This window comes from Cavia porcellus, unplaced genomic scaffold (assembly GCF_034190915.1).
Source record: "Cavia porcellus strain 051 isolate PalLab524CR breed Dunkin Hartley unplaced genomic scaffold, mCavPor4.1 scaffold_2, whole genome shotgun sequence".
Classification (NCBI taxonomy): Eukaryota; Metazoa; Chordata; class Mammalia; order Rodentia; family Caviidae; genus Cavia; species Cavia porcellus.
The window spans coordinates 120,768,283-120,787,051 of record NW_026947485.1 but is presented as its reverse complement, the minus strand read 5'-3'; the positions used below and the strand labels follow the sequence as shown (position 1 = coordinate 120,787,051).

At 37.6% G+C, this 18,769-nt stretch overlaps 1 protein-coding gene across 5 annotated transcripts in view; it reads left to right on the top strand.

Moving 5' to 3' along the window:
• The window catches only part of Edil3 (EGF like repeats and discoidin domains 3), a 409,108-nt gene extending 393,307 nt beyond the window's left edge, over positions 1-15,801 (top strand). For all 5 annotated transcript variants that reach the window (XM_013143611.3, XM_063245305.1, XM_003479468.5 and 2 more), the window contains one exon: positions 12,916-15,801. In XM_013143611.3, coding sequence (XP_012999065.1) covers positions 12,916-13,065 — 150 coding nt within the window. In that variant the 3' untranslated portion in view covers positions 13,066-15,801. The remainder of the gene's footprint in view (positions 1-12,915) is intronic.
• The last annotated feature ends 2,968 nt before the right edge of the window (positions 15,802-18,769 follow it).

Genomic DNA, 18,769 nt, shown 5'->3' with positions numbered 1-18,769 from the left:
TCCTTGGCACTACACTGTCACATTCAAGGGAATCTTCTCATTTTTTATGAAGTTTTGCAATTCATGTTCATGGAAAAAATGAGAATACCTAAAAATTTTTCAAAGATCCATGACAAAGAGGGCCATATCTCAGGAAATATACAGGTATGGAATTGATTTAACAGAGTATAATCAATTATCAGAACTAAGTCTCCCTTCTCCCTTTTGGGTTAGGTAAGAACAACCTCCTTAAACAAATTTGAATTTGGAAAGTAGCACATTGTCCCGTGTGGGGGCTCAGTTGTGAAGATGCAGGAGGAACACGGTGGGGACCATCTCTGAGGATCAGTTGTTAAGTGGAGGTGGAGCTCAGGAGCAAAACAGAACACTGGGTGCACTTCCAGAGGTCGGTGGACTGGGGCTCCATTCCCAAGCCATCTACCTGCCCCAAGGCTTTTGTTCTTGGATCCAGGACTGAGAATGGTTTAAAAGCAGAAAGTCATCAGCTGAGCAAGATACATGGTTCATGGGACAGAGCTGAGCAGAACGAGGGTCCGTTTGCCTTAAACAACCGAGAGTGCAGGGCTAGGTAGAGGCTGCCACTAAAACATAAGCAGCAGTGTCCCGCCAGCCGGGAGCCATGCCAAAGAGTTCCTGGCTGCTAAGGAGGGTTTCATTCTGTTTGGAAACCTCAGCAGAGACCAGTTAACCTTTTTGGGAACTGGTCACAAGCATTCCAAGAAAATTATCTTCTGTTTCACATTTTCAAATATTAAATGTAAAACATGGTTAATTTTGTCATATTCCTGACGACACTTGGATTTTTTTTAGCTTTCTTTATTAGCCTCTCCCTGCCACAAATTAACAATAGAAAAGTAAATAAATAACAACAAAAAAATTAAAAACCCAAGATTGTTAAAAGCATGCCGTCAGGTGATAGAAAAGAAGAAAGCTCCACGTCTATGAACTTCGTGGTGGATTCATAGTTTGAACCGTAGAAAGTGCATCCCTGATGCCATGGCTCATCTTTAGTGACAGATAACACTCTCGCACAGATGTTTTGAAAGATGACTTTCAGTGTATTTATGGAAAAAGATTAAACAATGCAGAGTAATATAATGCTAAGAGATGCATATACGTTTGTTCTTCTTGTTAATTATCTGATGTCTCAAAACAGACTTTCTTTATTTTCAGGGAGTTTGATAAATTGCTTTAAAATCCAAAATCATATATTGTTTTTATTTAACAGATGTTTCTGCAAAACTGAAAAAATATGTAAGAAAAACACAAGGACTGTATTGCATGGCAGTGCTGTCAAGGGGAAATGTTCATAAATAAAAATAACAGTTATTACATGCTATGTTACCTTCACTTTCCACTGCTGAATGCCAATATCTGAAGACTCATTTAAATTCTATCTTTTGAATCTCCCATCTCTTATCATAAATCAATAAGTAGGTCCAAATATAAGGTTCTGATCATCTTATGTCTATGTTGACTTCCATTTTATGGCATATAGTATAATACAGTTTCTTAAAAGAAAATATTGTTTATGCTTTTATTTAGCTTATGTGTGTACTGCTACTGTGAGAAATTCTTAATGGTTAGCCCAACTATGTTGATTAAAAATGCTGATGTATAAAAATACTGATCAGTACTGGTTATACCATAGAATGGGCATGGATGTCAACTTTTAACAAATTGTTTAACATTTCCAATTTATCAAAATGTAGTAATTAAGTTATTCAAAAGGTACTAATTAACTGGCTTAAAACAAGAGATTAACCAAAAGAAAAGTGTGGTTTTTTTAGAAAGATTATATTGTTTTATTTGATCTGAATCTAGTACATATCTTTCCTTCTTGGGAAATCGAGTTGGTCATTTTCGGGCAGAGGGGCCATTGAAACTCTGAATTCATCATAATATAGGAAAAAAAAGCAAAAGTTAATCACTAAGTAACTTTTTTTTTTTTTTTTTTTGCCTTTTTGAGACAGAGTCTCATTATGTACTGTAAAGGCTGGCTTTTAGTTCACTTTGTAGTCCAGGCTGGCCTGGGAGTTGCAGCAATCCTCCTGCCTCAGCCCCCTGAGTGCTGGGATTACAGGCACATATTACCATACCCAGCACAATTAACATACTGACTGTTTATTATACTATATTTGAGGGTGCAACAATGCTCAAAGATGTTAGTTTATGTGGTACACATGCCAATTTTACTAACTACCATCACTCTGGCAGGCTGCAAGATGTTGAGCAATTGAACACTTATAAAATGACTTAATTAACACTCCAGTGCTTTTGTGCTTTTTCACAGCCTAAATCAGAAAAGTATTACCAGCTACTTACATACATGTCCAGTTCACAGGAAATTATAAGAAGCCTCCCAGTCACTCACCTGTATTACCCCTTCTCCAGTGATTTCTTCCCTTTTGTAAAACTCAAACATTTTGATGTGTGTAGAGTGCTCATGTTACAAACACGCCTGTACTTAGTTCTTCTGGGTCTTTTTAAACAGGCACACCTATCTCACCATCATAAAGCTTCTGGGTTAATGAGAAACACAAAACCATTAAAAAATAACTCAGAATAAAGAGAAAGGCCCTGTAGGACAGGCAATCCTTCCAGGATTCCTGTAGGTGTGAACAGAGGACAAATCTCAGAAGCCTGAACACGAGGGCTCTCATTTCCTGCTTTGAAACAGAATTATTTTTGCAGAAAGAAAGCAAATATTCACTAGTTAGTAATAATTAAAGGAAGCCAGGTACGGCAGTGATCACTGTGATCCCCACACTTCAGGATACAGAGGCAGGAGGGTCCCAAGTTTGAGCCTTGTTTGTCGAGTAACTTAACAAGGTCCTGTCTCAAAATAAAAAAATAAAAAAGGGCTGGGATGTGTCTTAGAGTGAAGGTCCTGAGATAATTAACCAGTGCCACAGAAAAGGATATTTGTCATAAGTTCATGAAAATAACGTTACTTTTCAATAATAAAATTCCGCTACGTCACCGTTTTTCCTTTCCGAAGTATTCTAATAGCCAGCATAGATAACAACAAATTTAACTTTCCCCTTCTGATATCAGTTATACTTCCATGATTAACAAACATACTCTGAGCTTGCTAAGAAAAAAAAATGAAATTTGGTTTAGACCAAAGCTGGCTCTGTAGCTTGTCAGAGTAGTCTGCATCCCCTCTGCTCTTCACTCAGAATTGCAAAAGTTCACAAATAAGAATACAGCCTGCCCAGGAAATCAGAATTTCAAGATAAATGATGGATTATAATTGTTAATTATAATTATAATTAGCTTAAATATTTGATCTTCTAACCTTATCTCCATTGAAACATCCCTAGATCTACCAATGGGATTGAGAATGGTCAGGGGAAAAGATAAAAGGAAATTCCTTCCTTCTGTGCCTATAGAAAGACACACACACGCTCAGGCTCTAGGCAGCTCCCACTCTGCCACCAGCTATGACTCCGCTCAACAGCACCCTCACTCTCTCCTCTGCTCAAATGCCAAGCTGGGTACAACCCACAAGGCTAGACTCTCCAGTTGCTCTGAACTCTGATACAGTGCTTCCTATTAAGTCATTTCTGTCTGAGAGAGGGTGAAACCCTTCACAGAGACTAGGAGAGAGGACAGGCTTTCTAATGTCTGATGAGAATTACCAAAGACATCCATTTCTCCACTGCCACATAATTTATACATCTGCCACAGAGGGGTAGAGTCAGGCTACAAATTGTTCTGATGAAATGGAAAATAGCCTAGAGAGATTTAAGAGACCATGCTAGGAGACGCACTGTAGCTTCAACAGGAAGACAGGCTGCTCTGGACTTCTAGAGAATAGACGAAAGGTATTTTACATTTCTGGTGTAAGACTAAAAGGAAAGAATTAGATGTTCTTACTTCCTGACTGCTGCTGGTAATCATATCTCCTGGAGGTAGCTTTGAAAAGCAGATGATTTTCCAATTCTATTTTTTTTCGTAGGAATATTTCTTGAGGCAGTCAAAGTCTCAGTGCTAGCGGGCAGATAGTTTAAATATATAGCCACAGCTTCGAATGGCATATTTTATGTTTCATAAATCTTTATAGGCAATCATCCTATGTGATATATTTCCTAGGGTATTCTTGTTACTTATGGAGACTTTCATCATAAAAGAAGTTAAATATGGCTTTCTAAATGCCAGTGAGTTTGAGAGAAGCAAGGTTAGCATCCTCTTAAATTTTTCACTTAGTCTTTTTTCCAGGGTCAAGGTATAATTGCAAAATGTGATATGAACCTCATAGAAACATATAAGCTCTTCCACTAAGAATCTTGAAAGAGTATCTAAGTAAACAGCGCACAGAAAGGCTAGAGGTCACCATGACCTTCTCATCTTTTGTCTGGCTGTGTTGAATGTTAAGAATTCCTACATGAGCTTGTAGCTGTCACCGGTGGGCTGAGAAATCACAAATACTGCCTGTGCACAATCACTAATAATTGAGGAGTCACTTTTGTTTCCCCTAGGGAGAGTTGGACCCCTTACTCTCACACACTTGGGGTTGGGTCAAGTCTTCTATGGAAGTCCAGAAGTAAAATGTTGTCAAACATATTCTCAACGTTGTGTTATTTCCTCCTCCTTCCCAAGAATCCCGAACTCTAAAGAAATTGAGAAACTGAATTTTAGAAAACTGTCATACCGATGTCTTTCTCATATCAGCCAATTTTCCTGTCAATTACAGGAAACCGGAGTAAAATGTGTGACAATTGAAAAGTCCGTAGAAGCCTAGTAATAGGTAGTAGGGAAAAGAGACTACACATTTTCAATTCTGGAGGGGACAATCGTTGGAGTCTCCTATTGGTGGATTTTGAAAAAAAAAAAAAAAGGCAGGGATTATTAGTAAAATGGCATTTGGGTAAAAATACTACTACAAGAAACCCAAGCAAACATGAGATTTGTGGCTTAGCCAATGATTATTGCAGTATAATCAGAGATTTGTGTGTACTGAGTACACAAAGCAAAGCCTGATTGGTTCAGTAAGATATAGAATTGCCGGAGTCAAACCCCTCACTTTTTTACAGAGAGAAAACTTTGAACCAGGACAAGTTTTCAGAGCAACAGTGAGAGTGAAACTAATTTTCTCAGAAAATCTCTGTGTTTATTTTAGTGGTCTGCAGTAATCCCCGCACTGGTGGTGGACTGTAGCACTTGGTACTCTTGTTTTTCTTTTTACTTTTTCCATCAAGCTAAAATGTTCTACAATTGGACCATTGAAGTTAAAGCTTTGGACAGGCAGTTTGAAAGCCTCATATCCTTTCCTTGAGGAAGCCTGAAAGATAAACAAATCATTGCAGCAACCAGGGTCTAGGTATTTTAAAAGAGCTTATGGAATAAAACATCATTTGGAAAAGAAACCAGAGAAAAATTGTGTTACCGAGCTGAATTGTGGTACAGAATTATTTATGTAAGTCATGATGCTCTATAACTTTCAGAAAACCTGACTGCAATTTCTCAGGAGATTCACATTAATCCTGAATAGATGGTCAGAGGAAAGATCCGCAAGAAACCATAGCAGAAATGATATTAAAGAATGCAGAATAATGATGTTGAACTGTCTTGTTGCTAAAAAATAAAAGAGAAAGTAACAGTAGTTGTTTGGCAAGTTCATATTCCTAAAAATAAGATTCATCAAGAAATTAAAATAAGAGCAAGAAATACAGAAATAGAGTGAGAGTGAAACCCCAGAGTCAGTATGAAGAGCACATCTAGGAACCACAGTGAATAAATTTCATTGGATTTTGCTGTTAGGATTTAGTGAAAGAATAAAAACAGACAAGTAAGTTCATAGTTATTTTTGAACTCTGTGAGGTTAGGGACATTTTACATAAAACCCTTTGGAGCAGTTGAGACCCCTTTTCTAGCTGTGCATATTTTACAAATGTTAAAAATTTCTCAGTGAAACCAATAGCAGTTAGTCACCCCTCTTTAGGACCTCCAGTCTGCCCACCTTCTGATATTGGTTGCAGATTGCTATGTCCCTAAGAACCTTCTCAGATTTGGCAGTTGACTAGAAAGATTCCCAGAAGAGACTAAGAACTCTTACACTCAGTTTCTGATGGTGCAGGAGGTACAGGTATAAATCAGCGGAGCGCAGAGGGTTATGGGGCACCATCCAGAGGGTTGCAGTGATGTCTCAATGGCATCTTGGAAAGTGCTTACTGCTATCAGCACTGATGGGGCATAAGAAAACCCACAGATTCTGCTAAGAAGTTGACCACAGCCCTGGAGATTTTTCATGAAGATCAGTCATGCAGATGGACTTTATCATGTTCCTTTTCATCTCCTACTGGGGTCAGGGTGACACAGCACTCCCAACCTCAATTGCCAGGCCAATGTCAGCTCCATGATGTGACTCAAGACCACTGCGAACAAAGGAAGGCTTTCCATGGCCTTAAAGAATACCTCCCCGTGCTGAAGGGAAAAGTTAGGCCTCTTTTTGCATCAGGTGAACCCTTTACCATACACTTGTGACCTACAAAGCTGTAGGGCATGCGCACTCATTGATGGGATGGTCTGCGTCTACCATCTCCCTGCCTGCATCAGGTTCCACACATCCTCAGCTCTGCAGAGGAGAGACTCACTGGGGGGGAGTTTGAGACAGAAGTTTGCTAAAAATAACACACACACACACACACACACACACACACACACACACACAAGCAGCCTGCAGACAAAGATGTATCTTGGAACATGTCACTAGCAAAGGGAACAAGATAACCAATTCCTTTCCAAGACAGAACAACTGATCATCTAATTGGAGTAGCTAGTGGTTGATCACAAAAATGGAACGTTTTCCATCAATTTGTTACCTAAAGACTACATGCATGACATTTTCACCAACTGGGACATGTGACCTTGTGCCTGACCTTAAAGAAACTACAATATTTTGGTTTAGTTTCTTCCCTTTTGACATACGTACAGGAATGTCCCCAGTTTACCTGGACATTGTCTTACCTTCCTGCAGCTCTTGAAAGCAACAGCTTTACCCAGCATACTGCAGGATGAAGCACGCACTGTGCCAGCTCTGCGTTCCTCTCTATTCAGGAAGGCTTTTGCTGAAGCACTGCTGAAATTCTCTGTAGTGGAACTCGTAGCTCAGCTCATTCTTCTCATGCAGACTGACAGTCTATATGGATATAATTGTCATAGTCCATGTCTCCAACAAAAGAATTGAGAGAGAGAGAGAGACAGACAGACAGACACACAGACACACAGAGTTACAGGGAGAGTCAGAGACAGAGGTGTGTGTGTTTATGCACCTCTTAGAATGTGATTCTCAGTGTGCCCTATTTCCTAAAGCAGTATCTTTTTGAATATTAGAATTTACCTTTCAAGTAGTTTCTTATTTCCTTATTACAGCTGAAAGAATGCACTGGTGTTGAGACTAATTTTGTTACAGAGTCTCATTGGTTTAGTGGAATTGATTGCAGGGGAAACCATCAAGAATGATATACCAGCCATTCAGTCATGGGATAGTTTCAGGATGCTGGTAAATCTTTGCAGAAAATTGAATTTGCTGAATCGTAGTTAATCGTAGTTGCAGCATATGTCATCCAAAAGAATGAAACTTTGGTTTCAAATTTATTGTATCCAATGACAAAAAGAGATATCATTCATGCAAAACATAAAGCAAAAACATGTTAAAATATAGTATAAATTTTAACTGAATTTTTGATAATTTTGTCCATTTAATGCAATATTTATTTTTACTTTTAAGGACAATATTGAGGTTTTTAATCTAAAAGAGAGCCCAGTAGAACATAAATTAAATTATAGATTAATCTAAAATATATTGACATTCTACGCATACAGTTAGAAACAAAGAAGTCTCTCTTCTAAACACTTCTTCTATTCAAATGGAAAAATATTATGCTTAACTTCATTTGTACACACAAATACAGTGAAAATTTTCATTAAGACTGAGTTACTTAAAGCCAATGATTTATTTCAAGCTGTAACTCTAAAATTTTTACAGTCCAAAATTTCAAGTAATGTTGATGCAAAGTATATAAAACTGAGTTTTATGGTGCCGAACCCTAAACTAATAAGCACCTGACCTTTAGGTCACTCACAAAAAAGTTTTATATTCATTTTATAATAAATGGTTACTTTGTGAAATAGTTAAATCCTAGTATTCACTAAATTTACACTATTTTAAAAATAAATAATAATCTTAAGGAGCAATTGCTATGTATAAAATGTCATGATTTCAGTAAAATAAAAATTAGGACAGTTATAAATTTATGAAACCAATATCTACAAGTAAAACAACAAGATTAAGAAAAATGTTGTGAAAGTCCAGTATTTGTTAACCCCAAATTTTAATAGCTTTAAATCTTAGATTGACATTGATCAAAATTTTACATCTACAGCAAAGACACACCATGTCTTTTGTGTGGAATATGTTTTGTGTAGAATGTATTCTAAGTCCAAATTAATGCCACACTTCAATTTAGTTCTAGTTAAGCCATGAGGAATGCAATGAAATGAAATCAAGATGAAGTTAAGTCTGAAAACGATGCAACATGAGGAATTGTTAGACCAGGAATACTTAGCCTGAAGCATTAAATATGACTTTTTTGAGGAGTTAGTGTTAGTGTTAAATATACCAAAAAATACTTCTCATTTAATGGGTTAGACTTCTATGTTCCTTCAAAATAAAACACTACAATGAATATGTTAAAGTTAGAGAAAGGTATATTAGTAATGGAAATACTGATTTTCAAACTATCTAAACATATATCCACTCTCTTAGACGGGATATTGCTGTGGAGAGTTGAAAGCTGTCAGAAATGTTAGTGAGGGAAGTTGCTGCAAAGATCTGACTTCTTTTCCAAGTCTCAGATTCCTTCTTTGTGTCAAATTAGATAAAAGCAAGGGATATCAGGGATCAGAGCTAGAAAATAGTATTCCTACATTACTATTTTGCTGTAAGTACTGTGGATGAAAAGACAAGTAGTTGAAATAAGAAATGCAAGCTATAGGATTCTTCCCTTTCAACCTGTGCAACCACAGACATGCACGCATGTGTACACGCACGCACACACACGCACACTCACACTCAGGGAAGCAGATACTTTATCTTCTTTCTCTCTTGCTGAACAACATGGTTTCTCTAATAGGTATAGTTGATAACACCAATGATAAGCTAAACACAATTAACAAGATAAATAGCAAACAATAAAGAAAATTGGAGGAAGCTTTTTTTCAACCTTCAGATTTTGCACACTATCTGGAATCACAACTATGGCTGTAATCTCCATCTGCCGGTAAGAAATAACAGAATCTAGGATGGGCCACCCAAAGGTGGATGGGTGAAGTTGGAGTCACTTGAGCCCTCACTGAAATACTAACTCACCAATCTTAAAGAACAAAGGAGGGCTACAAAGAAGCACCAAGAACCTCTCGTCACTGGGATGACCTGAGCACGTATCTCAAAAGGTTAGAACAATGGAAATTTGTTTAAAACTTTGAGTTAAGTTTAAATAACTTAAATAAAAAGAAGTATGCCTTCAGGAACAGGTAGTTTTGTAAATAAATAGTAAGTTCAAAGCGACTCCTAGAGTGAGGGTTCAGAAGTCCTCGCTTCTGTGTCCCCATCCCTGGGGTAATCTTGCCTTCCTTGTTCATCAGTCGTAGCTTTCTAAAGATGCTGCCTATACTGGCCTGGATGGACTTTGGTGCCCAAAAAACAATAACATGCCTTCAATTAAAAATGTATTAGAATGTTTACAGAAGCAACGTTTAGTTGTTACATTTTATCTGATCTTCTGTAGATGCTGGGCTTTGAACCCAGTACATTGCAATCTGAACTGTAACTGGCATCAAGGACAGTTAACCATGGAAATCAGAGTCCAGTGTTTCGCTCACGTTGAAGGAAGTGTGTGTCTGTCCCTTGTCTTCTCTTAGGTTTTAATACAGAAGCCTCTGGAAGAGTCTTGCATGCCTGTTTTTTAAAGCCCCACATGTTAGGCAGTGCCAGAGGGATCCCAGGGCATTGTCAGGTTTGATTGCATCTGGACCCTTGTCATCAGCCTGTTAGTTCCCTCCCTCCCAGAACTGTAACTTGTGTCCACTTCTTAAGAAGTTTGTAAATCAACTTTCTCCTTTCTCATATTAAATGTCCCCCCTTCTCTACGGAGGTGTGGTATGCACCATGACCCTTTACCGACTACAGTTTTAAGAAGAGTTTCTTATAACCCTCAAGCAGGTGTGTGAAATACATGCTAGAGATTTTATAAAGCTAACCTACACTGCTGTGGGTACGTTCCTTTTCCCTTTAAAGTGGAAATAGCTGTCTTTAGAGGTCTTCCTAGCACCACAGACAGGCACACAGTGTGGGCCATGTGTGTACACAGCAGCTGTGAGACACCACGGTAGGCTGAGCCAGTATGTGCTGCCCCTTCCGTGCTGTCCCCAGCCGGACCCCTCCAAGAATACATTTACGTTTTCTTCAGTTTCAGACTCTGGCCTTGGTGATTCCAATATCCATCTCAGCTCTTTCCTGTGAGCACTTTTGTTTTACAAATTATGCTGTTTTGTGAAAGTTCACATGACTTTTTAAAAATGAAACTTAGAAGTTTCTATAATTTTTGCACATTAAATCAGAAACTTCAGTCTTAACCCTGAACAAGATGGCCCAGGCTTATAATCCTAGCACCCTGGAGGCTCAGGCAAGAGGATTACTATGAGTTTGAGGCCAGCCTGAACTATAGAGCAGAATCCTGTCTCAGAAAACAAGTTAAGGAAGCACACTACTTGTACTCAGTAGACAATCTGTTATGTGTCTCCCATTATGAACAAAGATATGTAACTAATCATTTGCTGCTGGATGACTTGATACATCTATATTAAAATCTGTGCTGAAAAGTAGAAATTTCAAAGACTTTTTTTCTTCTGCATTTCCTTTCCACGAGATGATCTACTACTATATTCTGAGCTATTATAGATCTGACAGTGAATATTGATGAATTGAAATCCTATTATTCTACAGATGCCTTACACTCTCTATCAGGGCCACAAAATTGATCCATACATTCCATCTAATAATGGAATGCTACAATCTCAATGAAGCATTTGAATCCAACATCTTATGTTAAAAATGTCAGGAAACCAGAGCTTATACCCATGTTTTCTGCTTTTGCAATGACAACATCTCTCAAATTTGACAAGTGAAAGTGTGGGCATGGTATTTGCTGCACAGGTGAGCTTTTACCAACAGAGACTTGTTATCTTTAGTAACGTATCTCAATCCAAAGTGATTTTCCCTCTGGACAATGCAGGCCAAACATTGTTGAGGATAAAATTCCTATTAAATGAATATGAATTTATATATGCCAACATGAGAGACCCTAGGCTTAGCACAGCCAAGTACTCTTCTCTTTGGTAAATATTTATTCATAAATAACCTTGGCGATATATTCCATGACAATTTGAAAAACTGTTCCCCTACCCGATGAGGACTGTGTTTTGCATATCCCCTCAAGGGTAAATAACCTTCCCACACAAACAGCAAAATTCTGCTCCCTCTGATCTGCTGTCACTATTAATCAGGGCTATGATCTAATGCTCTTTTCGAACCCACCTATTTTTTTCTCTCGATACAGCACAGAGAGACCTTTTGTGACTGTATAAGTTGGAGCCCACTTATTCTAGAAGGCCATATTTAAAGCATTCCCTTTAATTTCAGAATATTCAAAGATGTAGATTAAGTATGCTCTCATATGAAGGTGTTTCATTTTCTTTTAGAAATTTTATCTTCAGTTTTCTTTCAGTTTTCTTTTGGCTGAGTAGTCATGTTTTGATCTTAAAAGTGACAAATTAGCTTTCAGCTGTAAGATGCTTCATAAAATTAAAAGGGAAAAAACCTTGAGATTTTTCAGTAGTTTAAGTGAGATAAATTTAAAACGAAACATAAATATAAAATACTAGAAATTAGTAAGAAAGGTTCAAAAGCTGAAACACAAAATGGTAAAGACTTAAAGTAAAACCTAAATCTCCTAAGTCCCTCATTATCTCCTAAAGTAATTTACAATGTACTGTCATTCTTGTGAAAATTTCAGTAATTTGAATTTGCTTTTTTTTTCCCCCTTCAGCAGGCACTTGTCCAAGTTAATATAAAATTGTCATTGAGGGAGGAAAAGAGCTTCAAATGCTTTTTAACAAAGAAGAAAGTCATGCAGTGCAGAATATCAAAATATCACAAATCTCAAAGACTATAGCATTTCATGGGGTAGTTTCAAAAATGCAAAAAAAAAAAAAAAAAAAAAAAAAAAGTGTATTTCAAAACCATCACTCTTTGCCTTTCCGGAAATGGGTTAATTTTGTTCTTTACGTGGGAAGTGTGCAAAAACTGCTCACCAGACATTCACACATCCCAGCCCATTTCCTGCACCTCTGCAGGTAAGATTTATAGAACCGGTCAGGTCGAACACATGCCGAATGACGTAAATCCCTTCCATACCTTGCTCTTTAAAGCACTGTGTGCCATCTACCAGCACCCCTTGTGCACACGGCGGTTACATGTCCACGTGCCTGCTGGGCTCTGCCAGCAGCGTGGCTCTCTGAGTCACTCGTGGGGGACAGCAGGGTGGCTAACTGCCCTACTGTTGCAGCCCACGGCGTGAGCAACATATAAATACTGCATTTCAAAAACTTGACAAACAGTGGCAGATAAAAGTGATAGAGCTCTGTGTTCCTGTATTAGAAATCGATTCCTGCCTCCCTTAACTCTTGAAACAGTAATTGAAAAGGCGGCTAAAAATGAACACTGAGCAACCGAAATATATTTTGAAGCAAAGGAAATGAACAGTTATTGGGCATTCTGTTGAAGAAGAAAAAACAATTCCAGAGAAAAGGAAGCCTATGCAATTGATGTTCTTCGCTCTCCTTTATTAGGTTTTCCAGGGCAATTTCGACAACGACACCCACAGAAAAAATGTCATCGACCCTCCCATCTATGCGCGATATGTGAGAATCCTCCCGTGGTCCTGGTACGGGCGGATCACCCTGCGGGCTGAGCTGCTGGGCTGCACGGAGGAGGACTGAGAAACCCGAGAGTTCCTCGAGCTTTTTCTTTAGTCCCCGAAGAACATCTCCCTGGAAGGAACTGTGCAACTCTGTAGGAAACTGAGTGGGGGTTTTTTTTTGGGTTTTTTGGGTTTTGTTTTTAATGCAAACGTGCTCAAATTATGGTAGGCCACAAACTGTCTTTTTAAGGAGGTCTAAGCTTGCCTTTTCAAGGATTTGATTTTTATGGTTCAACTTTCTTAAGTAACATCACATTAACTGTGAATTACTTTTTTCATTGTTTTCTGAATTATTTACATTGGGTGAAATACTTTAGGGAAAGAAAGTAGCCTTCTTTTTATAGCAAAGGTTAAAAAAAAAAACCTCATCACTAAAGAGTCAAAGAATAAAAAGTCAGTATAGCTTTTACAAATGATGCTTAATCCTTATTAAAAATACTGCAATGTTAGCAATAAGTTTTTTTAATGACTGCATTATCTCGTCTCCCTGTGCCTAACACTCAGTGTCTATAACAGAATTCTGAAGACGACTCTGTCATATGCAGTGCTAATTAATATGATAATTCTCATCTTACTTTCATCACTTCTAATTGGAGATTGTATAACTTTTGTTCCCTTTTGACTCCAGTCTCTATTCTTTGCTTACTGCTTGAATGACTCAGTATTTTTCGAATCAGTCTTTTCCTATCATTTGCCTAAAGGAAGTGTTGTGTTCATTTAAATCTATACAATATGATTGGATATCACTCAGTTGATACATATTTAACATTGATTAGGTGTTTTATTTTCTTTTGATTTTAAAGAAAACTGTAGCTACGTAATTCCCCAAACACTTCCTTTTTGAAGAATTCCTTACTGTTGTTTCTCTACAAGGACCCACAGAAATTATGCCCCTTTAAATTTAAGTCTTTGTTTTGATAGTATTTACTTAACCTAATATTTACTTTGAAATAACAGAATCTTGAATTCTTTGTCGAGTTCAAAAGCATCTGACCAATTAATATTAACCCAGTGCTCCTTGGCCGAACATACTCATCTGCCTACATTTCCTAAGAAGCCAAAATTTTGTCCTATTTAAAACTGGTGGTGGTTTCCCAAGAAAGCACATTGTGTAGTTATTTGTAACAAACAAAGTATTTACTAATGACAGTGTTGTAAACCATTCGCAAAGACAAAAATTGATTTCTATTTATTTTGCCTCAAAGGTCCTGAAAAAATAAGCAATTATCATAACAATTTGTTATTGATCATGGAGGTTTCATTGACATGTCTCTCAAATTAAAGCTCACCCTGCCTCCATAAAAGTCCTCAGCCTCTAATTTATAAGCTTCACAAGTATTTATTTTATAAGGCTTAGACACAGAATTATTGGAATTTTAAATGAAGGGTCCCGGAAAAGAAAGACTGGTGTGTGTAGGAAATGTTAAGGTCCTGACCAACACAGATAAGTATTTTTTTTTTCTTTAATGCTGTGCTTCATCATAAAAGCCACTAAACTGTTAATGTCCTGTTTGTCCCTGTGTTGACACCATTTCCTAACGATGTATATATGCAGCGATCTTCAATCGTGTGGAGAATTTAAAGGGGAAGCCAATCGCATCAACATTTTTAGTAAGAGGAAACTAACTGATCTGAGGGAGCTGACTGACCACGTGGGGTTCCAAGCTCACATGTTTTCTACTTCCGGTTCTTACAATAAAATCGTGGACTTATAGCCCCTGCTCAGCTTTCAGCATCTTTCAGAGACAAATTGCTATGTCTTCGAAATTATTTTTTGTAGTAAACTTTAAAGCTGGGAATGCAAAATATTTTTAAGTGAATACATTTTAACTCATGTCTTGCATAATTACTAAGCTTCAAAAATATTCACATACCAACAGTGCAGCCAGTGATTCTTATTTCTGTTGGGGTTTAAATTCCTGAATGTTTTTCTTTACGTATTATGTGGGACTTTTATTTTAAGATTATATTTTAAATATGATGAATAGTGCTTTGTGATAACTTACATTTCCAAGACTACTCATGACTGTGTGACGTTTTCAATTTTTTGTATTGAAAGCTATTAAAAAGGAGTTCGTTAAAATTATATTTGTTATTTTTAGAAAAACACTCAAATTGCTTTCACTTGCTTGTACATTTATCCTGTCTTATTTGCTCTTCACAGTATAATGTGTCAAGTGGAATAGTTGTCTCCTGATGCCCAAAATAGATGACAGCAAAGAGCCTCCCACACATGGAAATATTGTGAAGTAGACATTGTGTCACTTGTGTCAATGACATTAAAATGAAACGAATTTATTTTCTTTTAATTCTCACGAAAGGAAGTCTTATAAGCAGAAAACAGAAATTGTCTACCCTTCACTATATTAACTATAATGTGCTAATTTTATCAGTTATGAAACTAAAAATTCAGCCATCTCCAGATTATCTGTATCCTCAAGTGCATTCATCGGTTACTCACTGCATTGAAGGCTTTTTATTTCTAAATGACTTCATAAAGATTGGTGTGAGTTTTGAAGACTTGGGATATCTTTGCTAGTCAATAAATCATGAAATGTACAACTGACTGTGGCTTCTGGAGGGTCAGTAACTGCAAAAATAACCGAGAAACAACCTTTGCAAATTTTCAAGCTGTGTAATATCCTAATGCTGTTTTATTTTTTCTTTGTATATATACTTAAATCATGTAGGATGTTGTAAAATCAGTATGACCTTGTCTAGTCTTTAAACTTAAAATAAACTTTTCAAAATCTGGGATACTTTTCAAGCAGTTGTAATTACACACATTTATGAGACGACACAAATTGTGAACGCCCATGACCCTTGACTACATGCTTGGTATCTTTTCTGCTTGTATAAAACACTTGGACAGCTATAGGAGAATGGAAATTATAGGAGCCTTCAAACATATAATGAGATGAGTTGAATTGGTCATTCCAAGATTATTAAACTGTACACTTTCCTGGTGCTCCTTTCATTTGTAGAAATTTTGTGATTAATGATCAAAGTCATCTTTTTACCTCCTGTATATATAAATTGCCATCATCCATGCCAGATCTGCCCACGGCTAATCAGGCAACTTTGCTGCTATTTTTTTGTTTCCATTCTCGACACTCAGGAGCGTAATGAAGTGAGCCAGTCAGCAGCGAGCAAACGTGACAGAAGAAATGTATTTTCTCAGTAAGTTCAGCTGGAAAATCACAACACTAAGCTTCTGCATAAATCCTCTTTCTGGCTCTCTGGAAGTCCCCGGGAAAATATCAGTCAAATGTACCTTCCACTGTTTTCTAGTTTCTTAGAATTCAAAAATTGTCAAAAAATTAAGATATTAAATGTTGCCTTCACTGGCACCTCAGTGAATTGCTGACTAACTCTTAGGAGTAACTTATATGTGTTTATATGTTCACACATGTTTTATGTAATTACATATTAATGGAAATGCTGTGGTTGAGGTCCATTGTCTGCCTATCTTTTTCATGCACCCATTCGTAAGTGTTTCTGTTAAATAAATGCAGTTATGCACATATAATCCTTATAAAGCTAATAGCAAATCATGACAATATATATAGAGGATAAAATTCATTGGTAACACCAGGAAATAGTCAAGAAGAATTTACAACTATAAGACCTTTAAAGTGACTAGGATTCAAGATGCAAAAATAAAAGAAGTCTTTAGAATTTGTAGGAGAAAGTCTGGTCAAGTTGGAAACTTTTAAGAAGTGTGAGAATAACTTCATGAATGGAAAACATCTACAAATCAATTAAAATTTGACATGCCTAACACTGAGGCTCTGAACACAGGAGCTAAAGATCTGGGTAAAGAAACATTCGTTTTTCCTGTCAGAAATGCAATGATTTCTGTCTTACTTTCCAAAGAATAGCTTTTAAAGAAATTAACAGTCAAGGTAGTGTATTAGTTACTTGTGAAAAAATATTTCTTCTCCCCTTTGAGATGCAAAAGGATCCTTTTGTCGGAACCAGTGAAACAGAATTAAACTACTTTGCCAGTGGACAAATGTCTCGAATACCGTGAAGCAAAGAACATTCGGATTTGTCTTTGCTGAGGTGAAGAATGTCTACAATAAATCACAATTTTCCTATTGCGTTTGAAACAGGAAATAGGATTCTTGGATTCTATTATCATAAATACCTATAATTCATACACAATATTTTAACACCACAGCCAAATAAAGTGTTTTCCACAGTCGGCAAGTGGCACTGACTCAAAGAGTTATTTCTGTTTGCTGAACTTGGTGACGGTAAGGAGAAAATATTTTTGGAAAAGATGCCTCATTTAGTGGTTTTTGCATAATGTGGCAGAAACGGAGTCATTTGAAGACAGGGATGCTGTGGAAATACAGTGTAGCAGCACCAGCAAACAGTCACTGTAGCCAGGGATTAAACGTTGCTCATAGTGACGGCCTCTGATTTAATTGTATTCTATTGTCCTCAGAGGGATGAACCGCAGGCTTCCATAGTTATGGAAAGTTCCTATAGCGCCCTTCCCCGTGCCCACATGTAACTATGTTGATAATGATGATGAATCGCAATGGAAGCTCCCCGGCCTCCACGTGAAACACAAGTGGCGGTGATGAGACTGCAGGTGAATTTCAACCATGCTTCCCCCATGGCCAATATGCAAACCTTGTTGGGATCATTTATCTAAGCACAAGGCCACAGCACTGATGAGAATTAGCAGGATGACAGGTGAGGGCAGACCGTGTGTGTAACCTCGAAGATGGAAGTGACTGGATGATCAATGACTAAGGGGAGAACATGCATCTAAGGGTACCTTATAATCGCACTCCTTTTTAGTGACATAGCACAGACTGAAAAGAAAAAAGAATACAAAGGCTTTGCCTTTCTGGAACACTCTTGATGGAAGAGGGCCTCTGACAGAAAGTGTCCCGCAGAACCAAGGCATCTTCTGCCCACGCCCAGGGAGTGAAAAGTGAGGCAGAACAAAGGAAGTGTGGAATTATCAACCAGGAGCTTTCGCTCCTCGCTTCTCGGGGCTCCTAGTTAATAACGTGACACAAGCATGTTGCATGTTGACAGCAGAGATAACCCTAGAATAAACCTGTTTTCAGTTATTCAGATGCTTAGCATATATGGACTTAGATTTCATGAGCCATGTTTAATCAATATTAAAATAATGCACTTAAAGCTGCTACTGGAAGTAATGAGTCAAGGCTATTTTTCAATTAAGTACACAGGACATGAGAAAAGAAGGGAAAGCAGCAGAGGGAAGAAGAGGGGAAAAATGTAAGTAAATTGCAAAGATTATTTTATAAAATATTTTAATTATATTCCAAGATAGACATACATGCATAGTAAAATGGGTAATATATATATATATATATATATATATGTACATATTTGCTATTGATCATGGCTTAACTTATTTTCATAATGTTAGAACTTACTCACAAAGATCAAACATTGTAACAGGATCAGCCAGCTGCTGCCCTAGCTGGGCTGTGATGGCCGGCTGCGAGGATTGGCCTGCTGGTGGCCAGTGTGAGTTGCAGCCAGATCTTGTCAACAGAAGTCTGCTGGAGGCCGGGGAGGAACAGGAGAGGTTTGGTGCTGACAGCCTGAGTGAGCTTTTCAGAGGCTGAGGTACAAAAGGAGACTGTGTGAGGTTTTTTCTGGGCCTCCCTCCCCAGGAACCATCCGAGTGCGGTGTCAGCATCTCCCTCACTGCACTCCACTACTGGTTC